The sequence below is a fragment of the Haliotis rufescens genome, unplaced genomic scaffold (assembly GCF_023055435.1).
Source record: "Haliotis rufescens isolate VD_foot unplaced genomic scaffold, xgHalRufe1.0.p SCAF_2, whole genome shotgun sequence".
NCBI lineage: Eukaryota > Metazoa > Mollusca > Gastropoda > Lepetellida > Haliotidae > Haliotis > Haliotis rufescens.
Window position 1 is genome coordinate 50,688,562 of NW_025963890.1, and position 17,512 is coordinate 50,706,073.

Genomic DNA, 17,512 nt, shown 5'->3' on the forward strand with positions numbered 1-17,512 from the left:
TTTTCCTATGTGATAATCTGATAATAAACTTCATGAAACTCATCCTTTTTTGTGTAATTATTGGCATTGTAGTATGATTGTACGTCACAAGAAAGTGACAGGCCTGAGCTACAGTACGTCCCACATGTAGTCTCCCCTACCTGTATGTGCCACACACATCAATGTTCCAGCCATATGTGGGGCGGTCGGGTAGCCTAGTGGTTAAAGCGTTCGCTCGTCACGCCGAAGACCTGGGTTCGATTCCTGACATGGGTACAATGTGTGAAGCCCATTTCTGGTGTCCCCCGCCGTGATATTGCTGGAATATTGCTAAAAGCGGCATAAAACCAAACTCACTCACTCACTCCAGCCATATGCCATCCTTGAACTCACTGTGATCCTGACCACCCGATCCCGTTAGTCACCACTTACAGGGATGGGTCCTGAAAACTAATTCTAACCCAGATCTACACAGGTCCAATGTTGAAGTAGGTCACAGTGAACTTGTCATGTAAATTAAGGTGATTGCATTAATTAAGAAGATGAATTCTCCATTTCATAAGATCAGCAACTGAGTGAAATGGTTTTTGATCTGCCAAAATGCAGTGGCAATCTGAGTAAAACACTTCTCATTAGTGTACCAAGTATCAATATGACAGACAATAAATGGTACTGTATTTATAGTTTATTCATATGTACAAATTGTGAATATCTCATTTCTTTTTTTCCTTCTTAAAGTTGTCTGTTTTCATAAATCGCATCTTTTTTGGATTGATCCCATAAGCCTTTAACCTGTCATCTGACATTCCAAAGTTCTTTTTCTTTCCTTTCTTATTCTTGGGTTTCTTCAGTGACAGTTCCTCCTTACCACCTTCAGTGGACACCCCATTTGTATGTCGCACACTGTCCAACTTGGCCTTCTTCGGACTCGGTGTCTCTGCTCCGTCTTGTCCATGGTGTGAGTCGGTCACTTCCTCAGTTCTCTTCCTCTTTTTCTTCTTCTTTTTCTTCTTCCTATCAGAAGGAACATCTGCACCATCCTCCACTTTGACTGTGGTAATGCTACCGCTAGCATCTGCTTCACTCTTGACAACCACCTGGCTGTCACCATCTTTCTTCTTCGTCTTCCCTTCAGAAGGAACATCTGCACAGTCTTCCATTTTGACTGTGGCCGTGTCAATCATAGAGTCTACTTCACTTTTGACAACCACCTGGCTGCCACTACCTTTCTTCTTCCTCTTATTCTTCTTTGACTGACTGGTTGCTTGGAGGCTTTCTGATGTAGAACTGGTGCTTGGTTTGGGACTGTTAATGTCCTTCTTCTCACTGTAATACAGAGTGAACAGTTTCAATGAAGCACAAAGCAGAACAAACATTTGCCTTATACAGTGCTGCTTGTTTGTTTTGTTGTTTAACGCCGCACTCGGAAATTTTGCAGCTGTATGATGCAGGTAAGTCAATAATCAAATCTGGACCAAACTATCCAGTGATTGACATTATTATGTATCGAATTGGGGTACGGTGACATGTATCAACCAGGTCAGCGATACTGACCACCTAATCCTGTTTGTCGTCTCTTACAACAAGCATGGGTTGCTTAAGACCAATTCCAACCTGGATTCTTCACTGTGCAACTCTGTCATCAGGGAAGTTGCATTCAACACCAGATCGTGTGGATTAACAGATTTATAAATGAATCATGGGTATGGAGTTATGGCCTTCCCCACAGAAACCATAGTACTGCACTGTATTAAACAGCTGTGTTACGTATGGTGTATTTCTACAGCATGCTGCTTATCTTAATCATTTGATCCTAACTGCTCAAAATATATTTTTAGCTGAAAATGTGGGAAAGAATTATGCAGATCCACTGCACTGAGTTACCTGTCTTGCAATGAAGTCAGTAAGTTGTATTTCTTCTTGGTGTTCGCCCGATGTCTGTAGGATGACAGGTCTTTCCTTTCTTCCTCTTCACTCCTGGAAGATCAAATCACATCATCAAACAGTCTGTAAACTCCCCTACCTGTACATGTCTGCCCTACCTGTACGTGTCTTCCTCACCTGTACATGTATATTTCCCTACCCTACCTGTACATGTCTGCTGTACCTGTACGTGTCCATCTTACCTGTACTTGCCTGCCCTACCTGTACGTGTCTCCCTTACCTGTACCTGTCTGCCCTACCTGTGCATGTCTGCCCTACCTGTACGTGTCCATCTTACCTGTACGTGTCTGCCGTACCTGTACGTGTCTGCCCTACCTGTACATGTCTGCCCTTCCTGTGCATGTCTGCCCTACCTGTACGTGTCTCCCTTACCTGTACTTGCTCACCCCACCTGTACATGTCTGCCCTACCTGTACCTGTTCACCCCACCTGTACATGTCTGCCCTACCTGTATGTGCTGACATACCTGTACCTGTTCACCCCACCTGTACATGTCTGCCCTACCTGTACCTGTTCAACCCACCTGTACATGTCTGCCCTACCTGTAAATGTCTGCCCTACCTGTACGTGTTGACATACCTGTACCTGTTCACCCCACCTGTACATGTCTGCCTGTAAATGTTTACACACCTGTACTGACTCATCTTCTTCACCGACACCCATGAGTTGAGCTCCTTGTCTCGACACGTCAGAACCTGGAGATGAAACAGAATACAGATAGCATCACAAAGTCAAACCATGTCAAGCTGTCCAATAATGTGTTGATAACCTCAAATCCTTCCTTATCTACAACACACCAATCCGAAATCTGTGTTGTTGTATTCAAGGGACCGGCCATTTATTACAGCGGGCGGCAGAAGTTTTTAATGCTCTTATGTACTGAAAATAATGACCCTCCCGTTAGGCTTGTCATATTTTTGGATGACCCTCCCAATGTCATTGTACATTTTCTTTATGAAGACAAAATGCAAAAGCATGTCATATTTTCTTACAAACTGTCCATTTTTTCCATGACCCTCCCCAAATATGTGTATTATTTTTCTGATATTTTTTGGGTGACCCTCCTGATTCCCCCTGACCCACCACCCCTATCATAAATGACCAGTCCCTAAATTGCCAAAGTGAGTGAGTGAGTATGGTTTTACGCCGCTTTTAGCAATATTCCAGCAATATCACGGCGGGGGACACCAGAAATGGGCTTCACACATTGTACCCATCTCGGGAATCGAATCCGGGTCTTCGGCGTGACGAGCGAATGCTTTAACCACTAGGCTACCCGACCGCCCCTAAATTGCCAAAAACACAACACCCAGACATCAAGAATCTACCTCATTGACAGTGAGACCGAAGTCATTGGCCATGACTTTCCGATACTTGAATCTACATGGTATGTCTCCGATCATATCCTCATAGTCCAGCTTGTAGTATTCGTCAACATATTGCTCAAATGACTTGTCATCTGCAAAAGAAAAAACCCATGACAGTAAGACTTGTTTAAACATTCATCCTCCATTAACCTACACCAATGGTAACCACTGAGAGTCATGACAACAGCGGCAACATCTTACATTTGTGAGTGACAATAATCTCAAGCCGTATTACATTTTCTCCAATATGTGGAGATTTTTATTTGTCTTATTTCCAGAGGTGGATGTGGAAAGTCATGAATCATGTTGCATATCTACCTGGGTTGAAGGCGGGCTTCTCCTTAGAAAGAGCTTGTGCTAATTTGCTTTTTTTCTTTTTCTTCTTCTTTTCTTTCCCTTGACTTGGATCATAATCTGCATCCATCTGACAACAGATGATGACAAAATATGACACAACAGATGATAATGAGATATGACACAACAAACGATGACAAGATATGACACACCAGACGATAACTAGATATGACACAATAGACGATGACAAAATATGACACAACAGACGATGACAAGATATGACACAATAGACGATGACAAGATATGACACAATAGACGATGACAAGATATGACAACAGATGATGACAAGATATGACACAATAGACGATGACAAGATATGACACAACAGACGATGACAAGATATGACACACCAGACGATAACTAGATATGACACAATAGACGATGACAAAATATGACACAACAGACGATGACAAGATATGACACAATAGACGACAAGATATGACACAATAGACGATGACAAGATATGACAACAGATGATGACAAGATATGAAATAATAGACGATGACAAGGGAGAAGTTGGTTGATTTTCCGTTAGTCTGCAATCTCAAACCAATCTGATTATTAAAACAACAAAGTAAATTCATCTTGAAAACATGGTCAGTCGTAAACCTTTTCAAAATGAAATATGGTGGCATTCTCAAAGACGTAAACAAAAGTATAAACGTAACTAATATGGGGTTAGAGGGCAAATTTAAAGATTCTTGTAATGGCCGCGCCCACACTGGTGGCAGCGATGTTACCGAGAGTGTAACGAAGGTGTCACGCACTGGGAAGGAGTTTGCCACAATCATACCTAAGGGAGACAACTCTGCATAAGGACTTGCTAAGCCTTAGACGACTGGGCCACACGTGCCCGACATGCTGGACGCGACACAGACAACTACATCCCTCTCTGACCTGCCCCTTGTATCACATGAACAAACAATCGTACCACAAAGTCTGGGTCGTCGGCGTACAGCTCCTCATCCTTGACCTCGTCCTTGACCTCCTCGTCCCCTGCCCAGTAATCCCAGTTGTCTACAACACAAAACATGTTATGTATATGTAGGAAGCGGCTCGCCTCAGTATGGTTGCTGTCTGATCATGGATGAAGGACAAGATCCTGTATAAAGTTGAATGACAAAAATAATTGTTGACGCTCTACCAGTGAGGTGACAGATATGTTCCATGAACAAGTCTTACAGTTGACCAGAATCTATTCCAATCTGAAATTGTGTCAGAATTCTAGGTATATACTTTGATTCATCTCTCATGATGGACAAGAGTGAGTGAGTGAGTTGGGTTTCACGCCGTTTTTAACAGTATTCCAGTTATATCACGGCATGCCGTCTTAATGTGGGAGGAAAGCCCGAAGTGATGCAGGTCTCAGACGTTTACCAGTTCGGTGAATTCCACAAGCACGGGTATGGTGCTGACAAACCTAGAAACATAGTCGGGCGAACCGGGATTCGAACCCACTATCATAGGTTTCTAGTGTGCCCAAGCGACGCAACTCTGCACAGCGAATCGCAGCGCCTTAGACGACTGGGCCACCCGTGCCCCCTGATGGACAAGAACATCAGTTATCACTGCAAGATTTGTCATTTCCACATTCGTCATCACCTTTCCAACAATGCTGCTGCTACTCTCATCACCTTATCTCTTCCAATATCAATTACTGCAATAGCCTCCTTTTATGTATCATAACAGATCAACTTGGCAGACTGTGGACCGGAAAGGGTCCTCATCCTACCTCTTTCTTTCTGAAAGCATGGTGCCGGGTAGAATAGGTCTTCAGCAACCCATGCTTATCTTACAAGGCTACTATGCTTGTTGTAAGAGGCGACTAACGGGATCAGGTGGTCAGGCTTGCTGACTTGGTTGATGCATGTCATTGTATCCCAATTGCATAGATTGATGCACATGATCTTAATCACTGGATTGTCTGGTCCAGACTCAAATATTTACAGACCACTGTCATACAGCTGGAATATTGCTGAGTGCGGCGTTAAACAACAAAAAACATGGTGCAATTATCCCCACCATGAAGATACAGTAACATGGGATCAACTAGTTTGCAGGTTCTGGGGACTTAACATGACCCTGACTCCCCCACTGGGGCTAACAGTGCGTGCATCACCTGTCTTGAGGTCCTCGTCCTCCGGCGGGCACATCGGCTTGGCGTCCCCTTCCTCCTCCCCATAGTATTCATCAGCGAAGTATTGCTGCAACAAATGCACAACCTCATTACTTTTCAGTCACCAAAAAGTAAATATTTTCTGCAAACAACCATGTTGGCATTTCCCTTTTGTTCAATGTGTATTGAACACAATATTCAGGCATCTGTAGGGAACACAATATTCAGGCCTCTGTATTGAACACAATATTCAGGCATCTGTATGGAACACAATATTCAGGCATCTGTATGGAACACAATATTCAGGCATCTGTATGGAACACAATATTCAGGCCTCTGTATGGAACACACTATTCAGGCATCTGTAAGGAACACAATATTCAGGCCTCTGTAGGGAACACAATATTCAGGCATCTGTAGGGAACACAATATTCAGGCCTCTGTATGGAACACAATATTCAGGCATCTGTATGGAACACAATATTCAGGCCTCTGTAGGGAACACAATATTTAGGCATCTGTAGGGAACACAATATTCAGGCATCTGTAGGGAACACAATATTCAGGCATCTGTATGGAACACAATATTCAGGCATCTGTATGGAACACAATATTCAGGCATCTGTAGGGAACACAATATTCAGGCATCTGTAGGGAACACAATATTCAGGCATCTGTAGGGAACACAATATTCAGGCATCTGTATGGAACACAATATTCAGGCATCTGTATGGAACACAATATTCAGGCATCTGTATGGAACACACTATTCAGGCATCTGTAAGGAACACAATATTCAGGCCTCTGTAGGGAACACAATATTCAGGCATCTGTAGGGAACACAATATTCAGGCATCTGTATGGAACACAATATTCAGGCATCTGTAGGGAACACAATATTCAGGCATCTGTATGGAACACAATATTCAGGCATCTGTATGGAACACACTATTCAGGCATCTGTAGGGAACACAATATTCAGGCATCTGTAGGGAACACAATATTCAGGCATCTGTATGGAACACAATATTCAGGCATCTGTATGGAACACAATATTCAGGCCTCTGTATGGAACACACTATTCAGGCATCTGTAGGGAACACACTATTCAGGCCTCTGTAGGGAACACAATATTCAGGCATCTGTAGGGAACACAATATTCAGGCCTCTGTATGGAACACAATATTCAGGCATCTGTAGGGAACACAATATTCAGGCCTCTGTAGGGAACACAATATTTAGGCATCTGTAGGGAACACAATATTCAGGCATCTGTAGGGAACACAATATTCAGGCATCTGTATGGAACACAATATTCAGGCATCTGTAGGGAACACAATATTCAGGCATCTGTATGGAACACAATATTCAGGCATCTGTAGGGAACACAATATTCAGGCATCTGTAGGGAACACACTATTCAGGCATCTGTATGGAACACAATATTCAGGCATCTGTAGGGAACACAATATTCAGGCATCTGTATAGAACACAATATTCAGGCATCTGTATGGAACACACTATTCAGGCATCTGTATGGAACACAATATTCAGGCATCTGTAGGGAACACACTATTCAGGCATCTGTATGGAACACAATATTCAGGCATCTGTAGGGAACACAATATTCAGGCATCTGTATGGAACACAATATTCAGGCATCTGTATGGAACACAATATTCAGGCATCTGTATGGAACACAATATTCAGGCATCTGTAGGGAACACAATATTTAGGCATCTGTAGGGAACACAATATTTAGGCATCTGTAGGGAACACAATATTCAGGCATCTGTAGGGAACACAATATTCAGGCATCTGTAGGGAACACAATATTTAGGCATCTGTAGGGAACACAATATTTAGGCATCTGTAGGGAACACAATATTCAGGCATCTGTAGGGAACACAATATTCAGGCATCTGTAGGGAACACAATATTTAGGCATCTGTAGGGAACACAATATTCAGGCATCTGTAGGGAACACAATATTCAGGCCTCTGTAGGGAACACAATATTCAGGCATCTGTTTTCCTATTTCGAACAATATTTACATAAATTTGAACAAACTTGTAAAGTTTCATAAGTAGTTCATGTAGTTAGGAAATTAATGTAAAAAAATCCCTAAATATTCTAAGTCCAACGGTAGTCAAATACTGTATTCCAATATTTTATCCATCAAGGAATACATTTATGTAGGGAGGCCCTTTGCTAGGTTGATTGTTTATCTGGTTACACAACTGTTTATTTGGTTACATACTTGTTTGAACACACCCCCACCCCCCAAAACAGAAGAAAAAATGACACCACCCGCCTGCACTATATTAAAAAAAACCATTGCCTGAGAACCAATTTTTTAAAGCCTAAATTTGAATGACTTACCTGTAAATGACCAAGAAACTAAACGTGATAACCTGTTACTAAACTATGAAGGATCTACAAGGACCTAGACGTGATTCTCTTAATTAATGAAGAAAGTACAAATAAACTTCAATGAAAGAAACTAAATATCTAATGCTAATGCTAATTCTAATTGGCTGAGAGTATGGGTATGTCCCCCTACGGTAGTCTGACGCTAACTAACTGATTGATGCCTGCTACCCTCTTATATCTGTCAACAACCCTCACATTTCATATTGATTTAGCATGCGTCTCTCAGCGTCGACATAGAAGTATCCATCCCTGTCACAATGAACACACCTAATCTCACTGACCTGCATCATGCGATCGTGTTCCTGGGGGTCGAAGTCTCCCTCCAGGTCAGCCGAGCTGAAGCCAATGTCCTTGTTCCCGGTGATGTCACGGAGATGTTCAATCTTCTGTTCAATCTCCTGACGCTTCATCTTCTTCAGCTGTTTTAGCTCCTCAAGCCGATGATCCTTCTCCTGCAAGGGGGGTAATTCTTGCAATCAACAACATTCCTCTGTTCCTTTAGCAATCGTTAATACTGTCAGTATTGTGTCCGATTGCTTGATCAAACCTTTATTAATTAATTCCTATACAAGAGGAACCATCTACAGACTCAATAAATAATCATTAAACTGTACTTTTTGCTTGTTTCGACCTCAGATTATTGCTTCATACCTGGAAATTGATGCTATATGTCAACTTATATCACATTTCTAAGTGTATTCATACAAATACAACCAAATCTGTTCTGTTTGTTGTTTAACGCCACACTCAGCAATATTCCAGCTATATGACGGCGGTCTGTAAATAATCAAGTCTGGACCAGACAATCCAGAGATTGACAACATGAGCATTGATCCACACAATTGGGATAGGATGACATGCATCAACCAAATATACCAACTAAAATTCATAGAACAGTCCATGAGTGTTTGTAGATGTCAATTTGAGTTAACCTTGCACACAGGAAGTTGTTCTCATACCTGCTTTTTCCTGCTTTGCTTAGCTACTCTCTGATCAGCTCTCTTGTTGTCTTTTCTTCTCACAGAGTCATCAATTCTCCGCGGAAAACTTTTGATCTGGGATGGTTTACAAAAGTTTTGTCATATTATACAAAATTGATACAAAGATAAAACAACAACAAATCAAAAAAGGACCTCTAGTGTAAAACTCTCAACAAACATTACGTCTGGCACCTAAGCCCTGCAGTACTGGGACCTGGCCCTGTTCAACCTAACCTGTACATCACAGCGTCTCTATATTTGTTATCTAAACAAGCCATTTTCCCAAAACTATAACATTGACATCCCTACATTTTCTTCCTTTTATTTAACCAAAATTGTAATGTGTGAGTTGGGTTTAACACCGCTTTTAACAGTATTCCAGTTACATCACGACGTGTCAGCTTAACGTGGGAGGAAAGCCTGAAGTGATGCAGGTCTCCGACGTTTACCACTTTGGTAAAACCCACGAGCACGGGTATGGTGCTGACAAACCTAGAAACATAATCGGGGCGAACCGGGATTCGAACCCACAATTATAGGTTTCTGGCGTGCCTAAGGGACGCAACTCTGCACAGAGAATGGCGGCGACTTAGACGACTGGGCCACCCGTGCCCCACCAAACTTGTAACATGGCTGCCTGGGGTTGTAAAGCGGCCGGACAATACATGTTGCCTACTGGGCATTATTGCTCGATTCTCACTGTTGAAGCCGTGACAAAGCATGATCCCCCTAAAGACTCACATCATCAGCGCCCGGTTCCTCAAAACGGAAGTTGTACTTCCTCTCAAACTTCTCCTGCATTTCTATTTGTTCCTCGTCTGAGACATCATCACTGTCATCCACTATCTCATCATAGGTAGGAATCCTTGGTTAGTAGAAAGAAAGGAAATCATTTATCGTATTGACATAATAAGCGACCAGGGCGCTTATGAAGTCGAATACGGTAACTATGTACTTTTCAATTCCTCAATATTTGTCAACAGATTCATAGGACTATTCTAGCATGACCTACCTTCCTGCATCTACATCCCTCAACTCTACTCTGCCCTACCTTCCTGCATCTACATCCCTCAACTCTACTCTGCCCTACCTTCCTGCATCTACATCCCTCAACTCCACAATGCCCTACCTTCCTGTATCTACATCCCTCAACTCCACAATGCCCTACCTTCCTGTATCTACATCCCTCAACTCCACAATGCCCTACCTTCCTGCATCTACATCCCTCAACTCCACAATGCCCTACCTTCCAGCATCTACATCCACCAACTCCACAATGCCCTACCTTCCTGTATCTACATCCCTCAACTCCACAATGCCCTACCTTCCTGCATCTACATCCACCAACTCCACAATGCCCTACCTTCCTACATCTACATCCCTCAACTCCACAATGCCCTACCTTTCTGCATCTACATCCCTCAACTCCACAATGCCCTACCTTCCTGCATCTACATCCCTCAACTCCACAATGCCCTACCTTTCTGCATCTACATCCACCAACTCCACAATGCCCTACCTTTCTGCATCTACATCCACCAACTCCACAATGCCCTACCTTTCTGCATCCTTGTCGACGTATCTCTTGTTCAGAATGAAGTCCTTCAGGAACTTCTCGCCCTCGTCCAGTTCCGGATCATTCCAGTACTTCCTCAGAGGCTCCTGAACAACCAGCCAGCGTGTGAATCACACGGTTATATAACAGCAGGTAATAAAACTCACACAATTCTGACCCAGGTTGGATTCCTCCACAAGATAACACCCAAATGTGCCACTACAACCTTAAGGGTCACACCCCTGCCTGTCTCAGTTGGCCCTGTCACAAAACTAAATAAGATGGTTGACATTGGCAAGAAACCTATTTTAATTATTTCTGGAACACATACATCCCTCATTAAACTTAGCGATCAGGCAAGTATTTCATCTGAAGCCGCACACGTTCAGTCCGAGACGAATTCTGATGCTTAAATAACAAAATTCTGCAGTCTTAACATACCCATTTCCCCCTCCAAAAATATCTCAAACTCATTCTGTGAAAACTAAAATCCAAATCCGAAACGAAATAATAGTTCATCATAAACAACTATCATTAGATAAGACACACAATTATGCAAGTCAATACGCATAGTGTCACTGATATTTACTTATGTTTTGTATATTAGATATATACATAGTTAATGTAGTCATAATACCACAAGAACGTTTAAAAGTGAGAATTATTCATTTGAAATTTTGTGTTATTGTAGGATCCGTACATATGTTTCATTCACATGTTAAATGTTTGGGCATCATTCGAGTGCAAAAAATTCAACAGAAAAGCTTGAACATAATGAAAGTTAGTGTACTGATAACAAAAGGCAAATTCTGCAATTTTTCAGGAATTCTGCTGTAGGTTACATTTTCTGCAAATCTTTCTGCACTCATGGAATTGCAGAATTCGTCTGGGACTTAGTGTTCTTGAAACTAGTGGTCAGATAAATATCTCACCAGGTCCTCCTTCACGGCTTGGTGTGTCTTCAATGTCTTCTTCTGACCTTTGAGCCATGAAAGGTATTCCGTATCCTCATCTTCCTGGACACAGTGGATGAACATTAGTGAGCAAGTGATTGTTGTTGTAAACAATGACACACAATCAGCCAGGTCCCACACTGTAATAGTAGTGGGACGATACACCGATGCATAGGTTGATCGCGATTTTTTACTTCTCGATACAAGTATCGATTCTTACCTTAAATGTATTCTTTAATAAATGTTACACCAAACACTAATTACCAGTGAAACAGAGTAGTGACAACGTAAATATTTTCCTCCATTGTGTCATACCCAACCCTGCCAATTGTAAATTGTGAGTGTGCCAGGTATTTGACCATCCCGTCTAAAAAGATGGCTAACTCACCACAGATAAGACTAAGAGCATATGCAAGTGTCGTGCTACATATCGGATCGTGAGCAAGGTATCATGGTATGTATTAGATCAGACAGTCTGTGTATCGTCCCAGCCCTGCATTGTAACCACCTGGGACAACTTGCACAAAGCTATCTTAGCGCTAAGACTATCGTAAGCCTATGTTAAAGTATGGGAGTTACGATCATCTTAGCGCTAAGATCGTTTGGTACAACGGCACCCTGGTCCTTATTTCAGTCAACTCTTGTGACAATAAAAGTGACGATATACATTTCCATAACCATAACAGCACATCCTGGTATGACTAAGGGACATAACTATGCACAGTGAGTGAGTGAGTAGTTTTACGCCGCTTTTAGCAATATTCCAGCAATATCACGGCGGGGGACACCAGAAATGGTACACACCTCCTCTTCCTGTGTCTTGACCCTGTGTGTCAGCAGATCCTCATCACTGTCACTTGACCCATCCACTGCTGCAGCAATGCTGAAACACACTCAAGAGATGTGACTTTCGATAGATGCGATGAAATATACATGACAAAAGAAAACCACTGACAGTCATCACAATAGTAAGAAGATTACTTTTTGATATTCAATAAATAATCTGGCACATTGATTCCTTGAGGTACCGCATGGATGTTGCGTTGACAGTACTACTGTATACAGACTCTGAATTCACCTGATTCCAAGAGACGTGTGGGTGTCTATTGAGAACAAGTTCATCCACGGAACTACAATCAGAGCTACTCAAATAACCAATGAAATGGAGGACATGATTGGTTCTGGCACCATGACACACAATGTCAGGAACTTATGGGGGGAGGTAGAGGTCATTCTATCACAAATAAAAGCGCTGCAATAGTGGTGCAATGAAATTCTGCAACAGAATGACAGCAGTGTTTAGAATAACTTCAATAACACTGTTAACATATCGGACCAAGCTTGGCCAAGTCATCAACTCAAGGGAAACATAATGGGGAACACATGAAGGCAAGAAGCAGACGTGTAACTGAGTCAATAAACAGACGTGTAACTAAGTCGAAAAGCAGGCGTGTAACTGACTCAATAAACAGACGTGTAACTGAGTCAATGAGCAGACGTGTAACTAAGTCGAAAAGCAGGCGTGTAACTGACTCAATAAACAGACGTGTAACTGAGTCAATGAGCAGACGTGTAACTAAGTCGAAAAGCAGGCGTGTAACTGACTCAATAAACAGACGTGTAACTGAGTCAATGAGCAGATGTGTAACTGAGTCAATGAGCAGACATGTAACTGTGTCAATAAACAGACGTGTAACTGACTCAATAAACAGACGTGTAACTGACTCAATAAACAGATGTGTAACTGAGTCAATGAGCAGACGTGTAACTGAGTCAATAAACAGACATGTAACTGACTCAATAAACAGACGTGTAACTGACTCAATGAGCAGACATGTAACTGTGTCAATAAACAGACGTGTAACTGACTCAATAAACAGACGTGTAACTGAGTCAATGAGCAGATGTGTAACTGAGTCAATGAGCAGACGTGTAACTGAGTCAATAAACAGACGTGTAACTGACTCAATAAACAGACGTGTAACTGAGTCAATGAGCAGATGTGTAACTGAGTCAATGAGCAGACGTGTAACTGAGTCAATGAGCAGACGTGTAACTGAGTCAATAAACAGACGTGTAACTGACTCAATAAACAGACGTGTAACTGACTCAATAAACAGATGTGTAACTGAGTCAATGAGCAGACGTGTAACTGAGTCAAAAACAGACGTGTAACTGACTCAATAAACAGATGTGTAACTGAGTCAATGAGCAGACGTGTAACTGAGTAAAAAAGCAGACGTGTAACTGACCTTTTCCGGAGTTGCTCCTGCTGCTTGTAGTAGCCGGGGGTCTGGTCTGGCTCCCGCTCCCCTGAGTCACTGTCCTCACTGCTGGAGTCCCTGAACACAGCAAGTGTCAGTCACCAGATTAGGCCAATTAAAAAATTAACAACTCTAACATGATAAAGTAGACACAATATATGGATAACAACTTCTTTAATTACTGTGAAGGTTACGTTTCCGTATAGATCCTTATGCTATTGTCAAGCAGGTCTTGCTTGACAACCGTCAACTTCGAAGTAATGCCTATCAAACAATTCTTACATGATAACAAGATGTTGCTTTATATACTGTTCATATGAATCACAAGACACACACACAATAAAATAATTGAATGATTATTCACACATATGAACCATGCGAACAGCATATTTTGTTCACATTAAAACATGAAGTCAACCCACATTCATAAATTTCTTTTAATTTCACCTGAGCAGTAGTAATCAGTCTTAATACTAATATCATGGGGCTCTTTGACTAAGAATACCCTAATAAATACAACTATTTAGTTCTTAAATAAATGATTTTGATTATTCCATTTATGAGTTGCCTACCCTTGTTTCTCAAGGATCAGCTTTCTCTCATAGTCCTTCAGATACAGTGGTTTGTCCTTCTTTTTCTTTTCCTCTCCGCTGCTGCTGCTGCTCTCTTCTTCATCACCTGGACAAAAGCAACTTCGGATATTTACGATGTATAAACTACCTTTTGTCTTCATCCTATTAGTGCCACCCTCAGCTTTTCTAAATATTGATTTTCAGCATTAACCTCAGGTGAGGTGAAATTGGGTTTAACGTCGCGTCCAAGATTATTGGCTGCTTGTACTAGTCCGGACTAATGCCGATTAATAGTGCTCGTTCAGTGAGATACCAATACCATGCCGCAGTTTAACATGAATTTCCTACTCAGACACAGTATACCGACTTCGAGCCGACCTGTCCTTGTTTAAGCCACTTTATGCCGAGCGCCAGACAGGGTAACAATAAGTACCATCTTTTAACATCTTTTGGTATGAGGTGGCTGGGGATTGAACCCCGGACCTTCCGTTCTCCGGACGGACACTCTACCACTGGACCACGGAGGCGGTCTCGGCATTTACCTTAACATGTTTCATTATCCATTTGTTTACACATATTAGGGCTGGGATGGGTAACTCGGGTCGGGTGGGTACTGAATAGAACCTGGGTACCCACAGGACCACCTGGACCCGTGGTTAGTCACATGATATATTGTTTAATGACAAAAACTCACTCTAGCTCAGTGGTTACACAACAAGTCGCTAATGTTCGCATTTCTTTCTGACAATGCACACATTCCTTTTGACTTGTATATGGTTGATTAAAATAATGCTTCAGTCAACTTCAGTGTACCCATGATTTGATTGTTTGATACATGTACAGTCAGGGTCGCCTCTTTGGGATGTATCTAAATAGTTTTTGCCAGGGCTCACGTAAAACAATTCCCAATCAGACATTTTGTTCCCAACGCTTGGGACCTGCACTGGGTACCCGGTTAGGGACAGGTTATAGGGGGTTGGGTACCCGGGTAGTAAAGTTGGACTCGTCCCAGCCCTAACTTATATGATATAGTTTTTGAACAATTTGGACTTCGATAGTCTGCCTTTGTTTGGAAAAGTGTGTCACTTTTTACATCGATGCCTCAAACAAATTCAGCCTCTTTACTTCAATTTCACACGCTATAATACAGAACAATGCATCCATGCATTTGCATGCCGGCAACCCCTTGGTGATGAAATGGATCAGGCCACCGTGTACTGCTCTTACAACTTAATCATTTCATGCCTAGTAGTAATAAACATTGTATTATCCAATTGACCACTGATGGTGGTGAAATTATTACACTAAGCATTTATATTTATGCTTCATCAGAAAAAGGACTATGGGCAATATATAGAATAGCATATGAGCTGCGAGTAATTAAACTTACTTGTCTCTTGCTTAAAGACTTGGGACTTAAAAAAATGAATTAATTTTGGCCAGATAATCAGCTCAAATGTTTGGATGATTTATCACGTTCTGGGGCGGTGGGGTAGCCTTGTAGTTAAAGTATTAGCTTGTCATGCCGTAGACCCTGGTTCGATAGATACAATGTGTGAAGCCCATTTCTGGTGTCCCCGGCTGTAATATTGTTGGAATTATTACTCACTCACATGTTCATCGCAATGAAATCGGAATGATAATCAAGATATTTCCCTGTGGGCATTCTGGGTAATAATAGTTCCCTATCAACCTATGTTGGTTGTAATGGGGCACAAAATGAATCAGAAGGTCAGGCTCAGTGACCAAGTTGATAGCATGTTATCGTACCCCAAAGGTGTCGATCATTGCTCATAGTATGACAATCTCTGGATGGTCTGGTACAGACTTGAGTTTATCTATAGTTGGAATATTGTTGAGTGTGGTGGTGTTTCAAACAAGTAATGAAAACACAACATGAATGTTCAACATGTACTGATATACATGTGCTAAAACAATATGCTTCCACCTACTTGAATAAAACTTGACATCTTTCTGGTAGATCTTTGGATCCTTGTTTTTCAGGGCTGAAAGGGTCTTCAGCCAACCCTTCTCCAGATGTGAAGTGAGTGCCTGAAAACAAAAATGAATAGCTGAGGTTGAATGACGAATGGGTGCAGCACGATTAGAAAATATCCTGTCACTGCTGAGCAAGCTACATCAAAGCGTGTCAGTCTAATGTGGGATGAAAGCCTAAAGTGATGCAGACATCCGAGAAGCTGAGGACAATTCTGTTACTTGTGATTACCTCCCCTTCTTCATCTTCACTTTCTGAGTCTGAGTCTGATCCTTCCACATCACCATATTTGTCCTTCACTGAAAAACAAACAGAACAACATGTCAGAGAGATTATTACAATATATGACCGTAGGCCTCATTCATATGCTATTAAAACTGGTGTAAGAATGTCCATATTCCCTGAGTTAGGCCCAACATGCTGATGGTCATAATGGATTCTGACAAGTGCCAAGTATTTACATATTTGATTCGGATTCTCACAAAAACTGTTTGCTTGTCTTGTGACTTGATCTATGGCAGAGATCTTTACGAGTGGTTGTGGTATTGGATTCTCAAGGCCGGGACGCTATCGCGATTATACTCCCGATTTCTTGTTTCATATGACAATGTAGATTGTATTGTAGGCACTGCCACAGCCACAACGATAACATTTTTGGACGAAATCATTTGATCTGAGCTTCTCGGATTCATCGAAAATGGTGACATCTCATAAGAACAAAAGACAGTATGGTTTAGTTACATCTTTGTAGCTCCTCTGCTTGCCTCCACTTATTGTATCGATCTGCATAATCTTTATTGATGCGAAATTCGCCGTCATCGTCACTACTTGATCCGTCGAACATGCTTGTTTTACAAACCCGGAAGTTGACGATCAGTGAAGAAACATTTGGAATGAAACTTATACGAAATACGAATTTCCACTGCAATACACATTAAATTCATTTAATTTAGGATGTGAACATATTATTGGTTTCCTTTTCGATACAACATTATACTT

At 41.7% G+C, this 17,512-nt stretch overlaps 1 protein-coding gene across 1 annotated transcript; it reads right to left on the bottom strand.

Annotated features, from left to right (window-relative positions):
• Positions 1 to 628: 628 nt before the first annotated feature.
• Positions 629 to 17,385, bottom strand: LOC124118366 (protein KRI1 homolog). The gene is made up of 18 exons (XM_046480454.2): positions 17,255 to 17,385; positions 16,745 to 16,812; positions 16,470 to 16,569; positions 14,518 to 14,623; positions 13,934 to 14,023; positions 12,486 to 12,564; positions 11,661 to 11,744; positions 10,732 to 10,835; positions 9,915 to 10,038; positions 9,153 to 9,248; positions 8,475 to 8,645; positions 5,764 to 5,848; positions 4,576 to 4,661; positions 3,609 to 3,714; positions 3,252 to 3,382; positions 2,554 to 2,618; positions 1,864 to 1,956; positions 629 to 1,305 (listed from the first exon to the last, which is right to left on the bottom strand). Exons 1-18 carry the CDS (start codon positions 17,355 to 17,357, stop codon positions 693 to 695), a joined length of 2,304 nt encoding a protein of 767 aa, XP_046336410.2. The 5' UTR covers positions 17,358 to 17,385; the 3' UTR covers positions 629 to 692.
• Positions 17,386 to 17,512: the final 127 nt, after the last annotated feature.

Bases quoted from the DNA above. Each gene is read 5' to 3' on its own strand.
- LOC124118366 (XM_046480454.2), bottom strand. From the start codon at position 17,357: ATGTTCGACGGATCAAGTAGTGACGATGACGGCGAATTTCGCATCAAT. The intron at 10,836-11,660 runs GTGAGATATTTA...CTGGTTGTTCAG, and splicing joins AAGCCGTGAAGGAGGACCTG to GAGCCTCTGAGGAAGTACTG. The intron at 1,306-1,863 runs GTAACTCAGTGC...TCTGTATTACAG, and splicing joins CTGACTTCATTGCAAGACAG to TGAGAAGAAGGACATTAACA.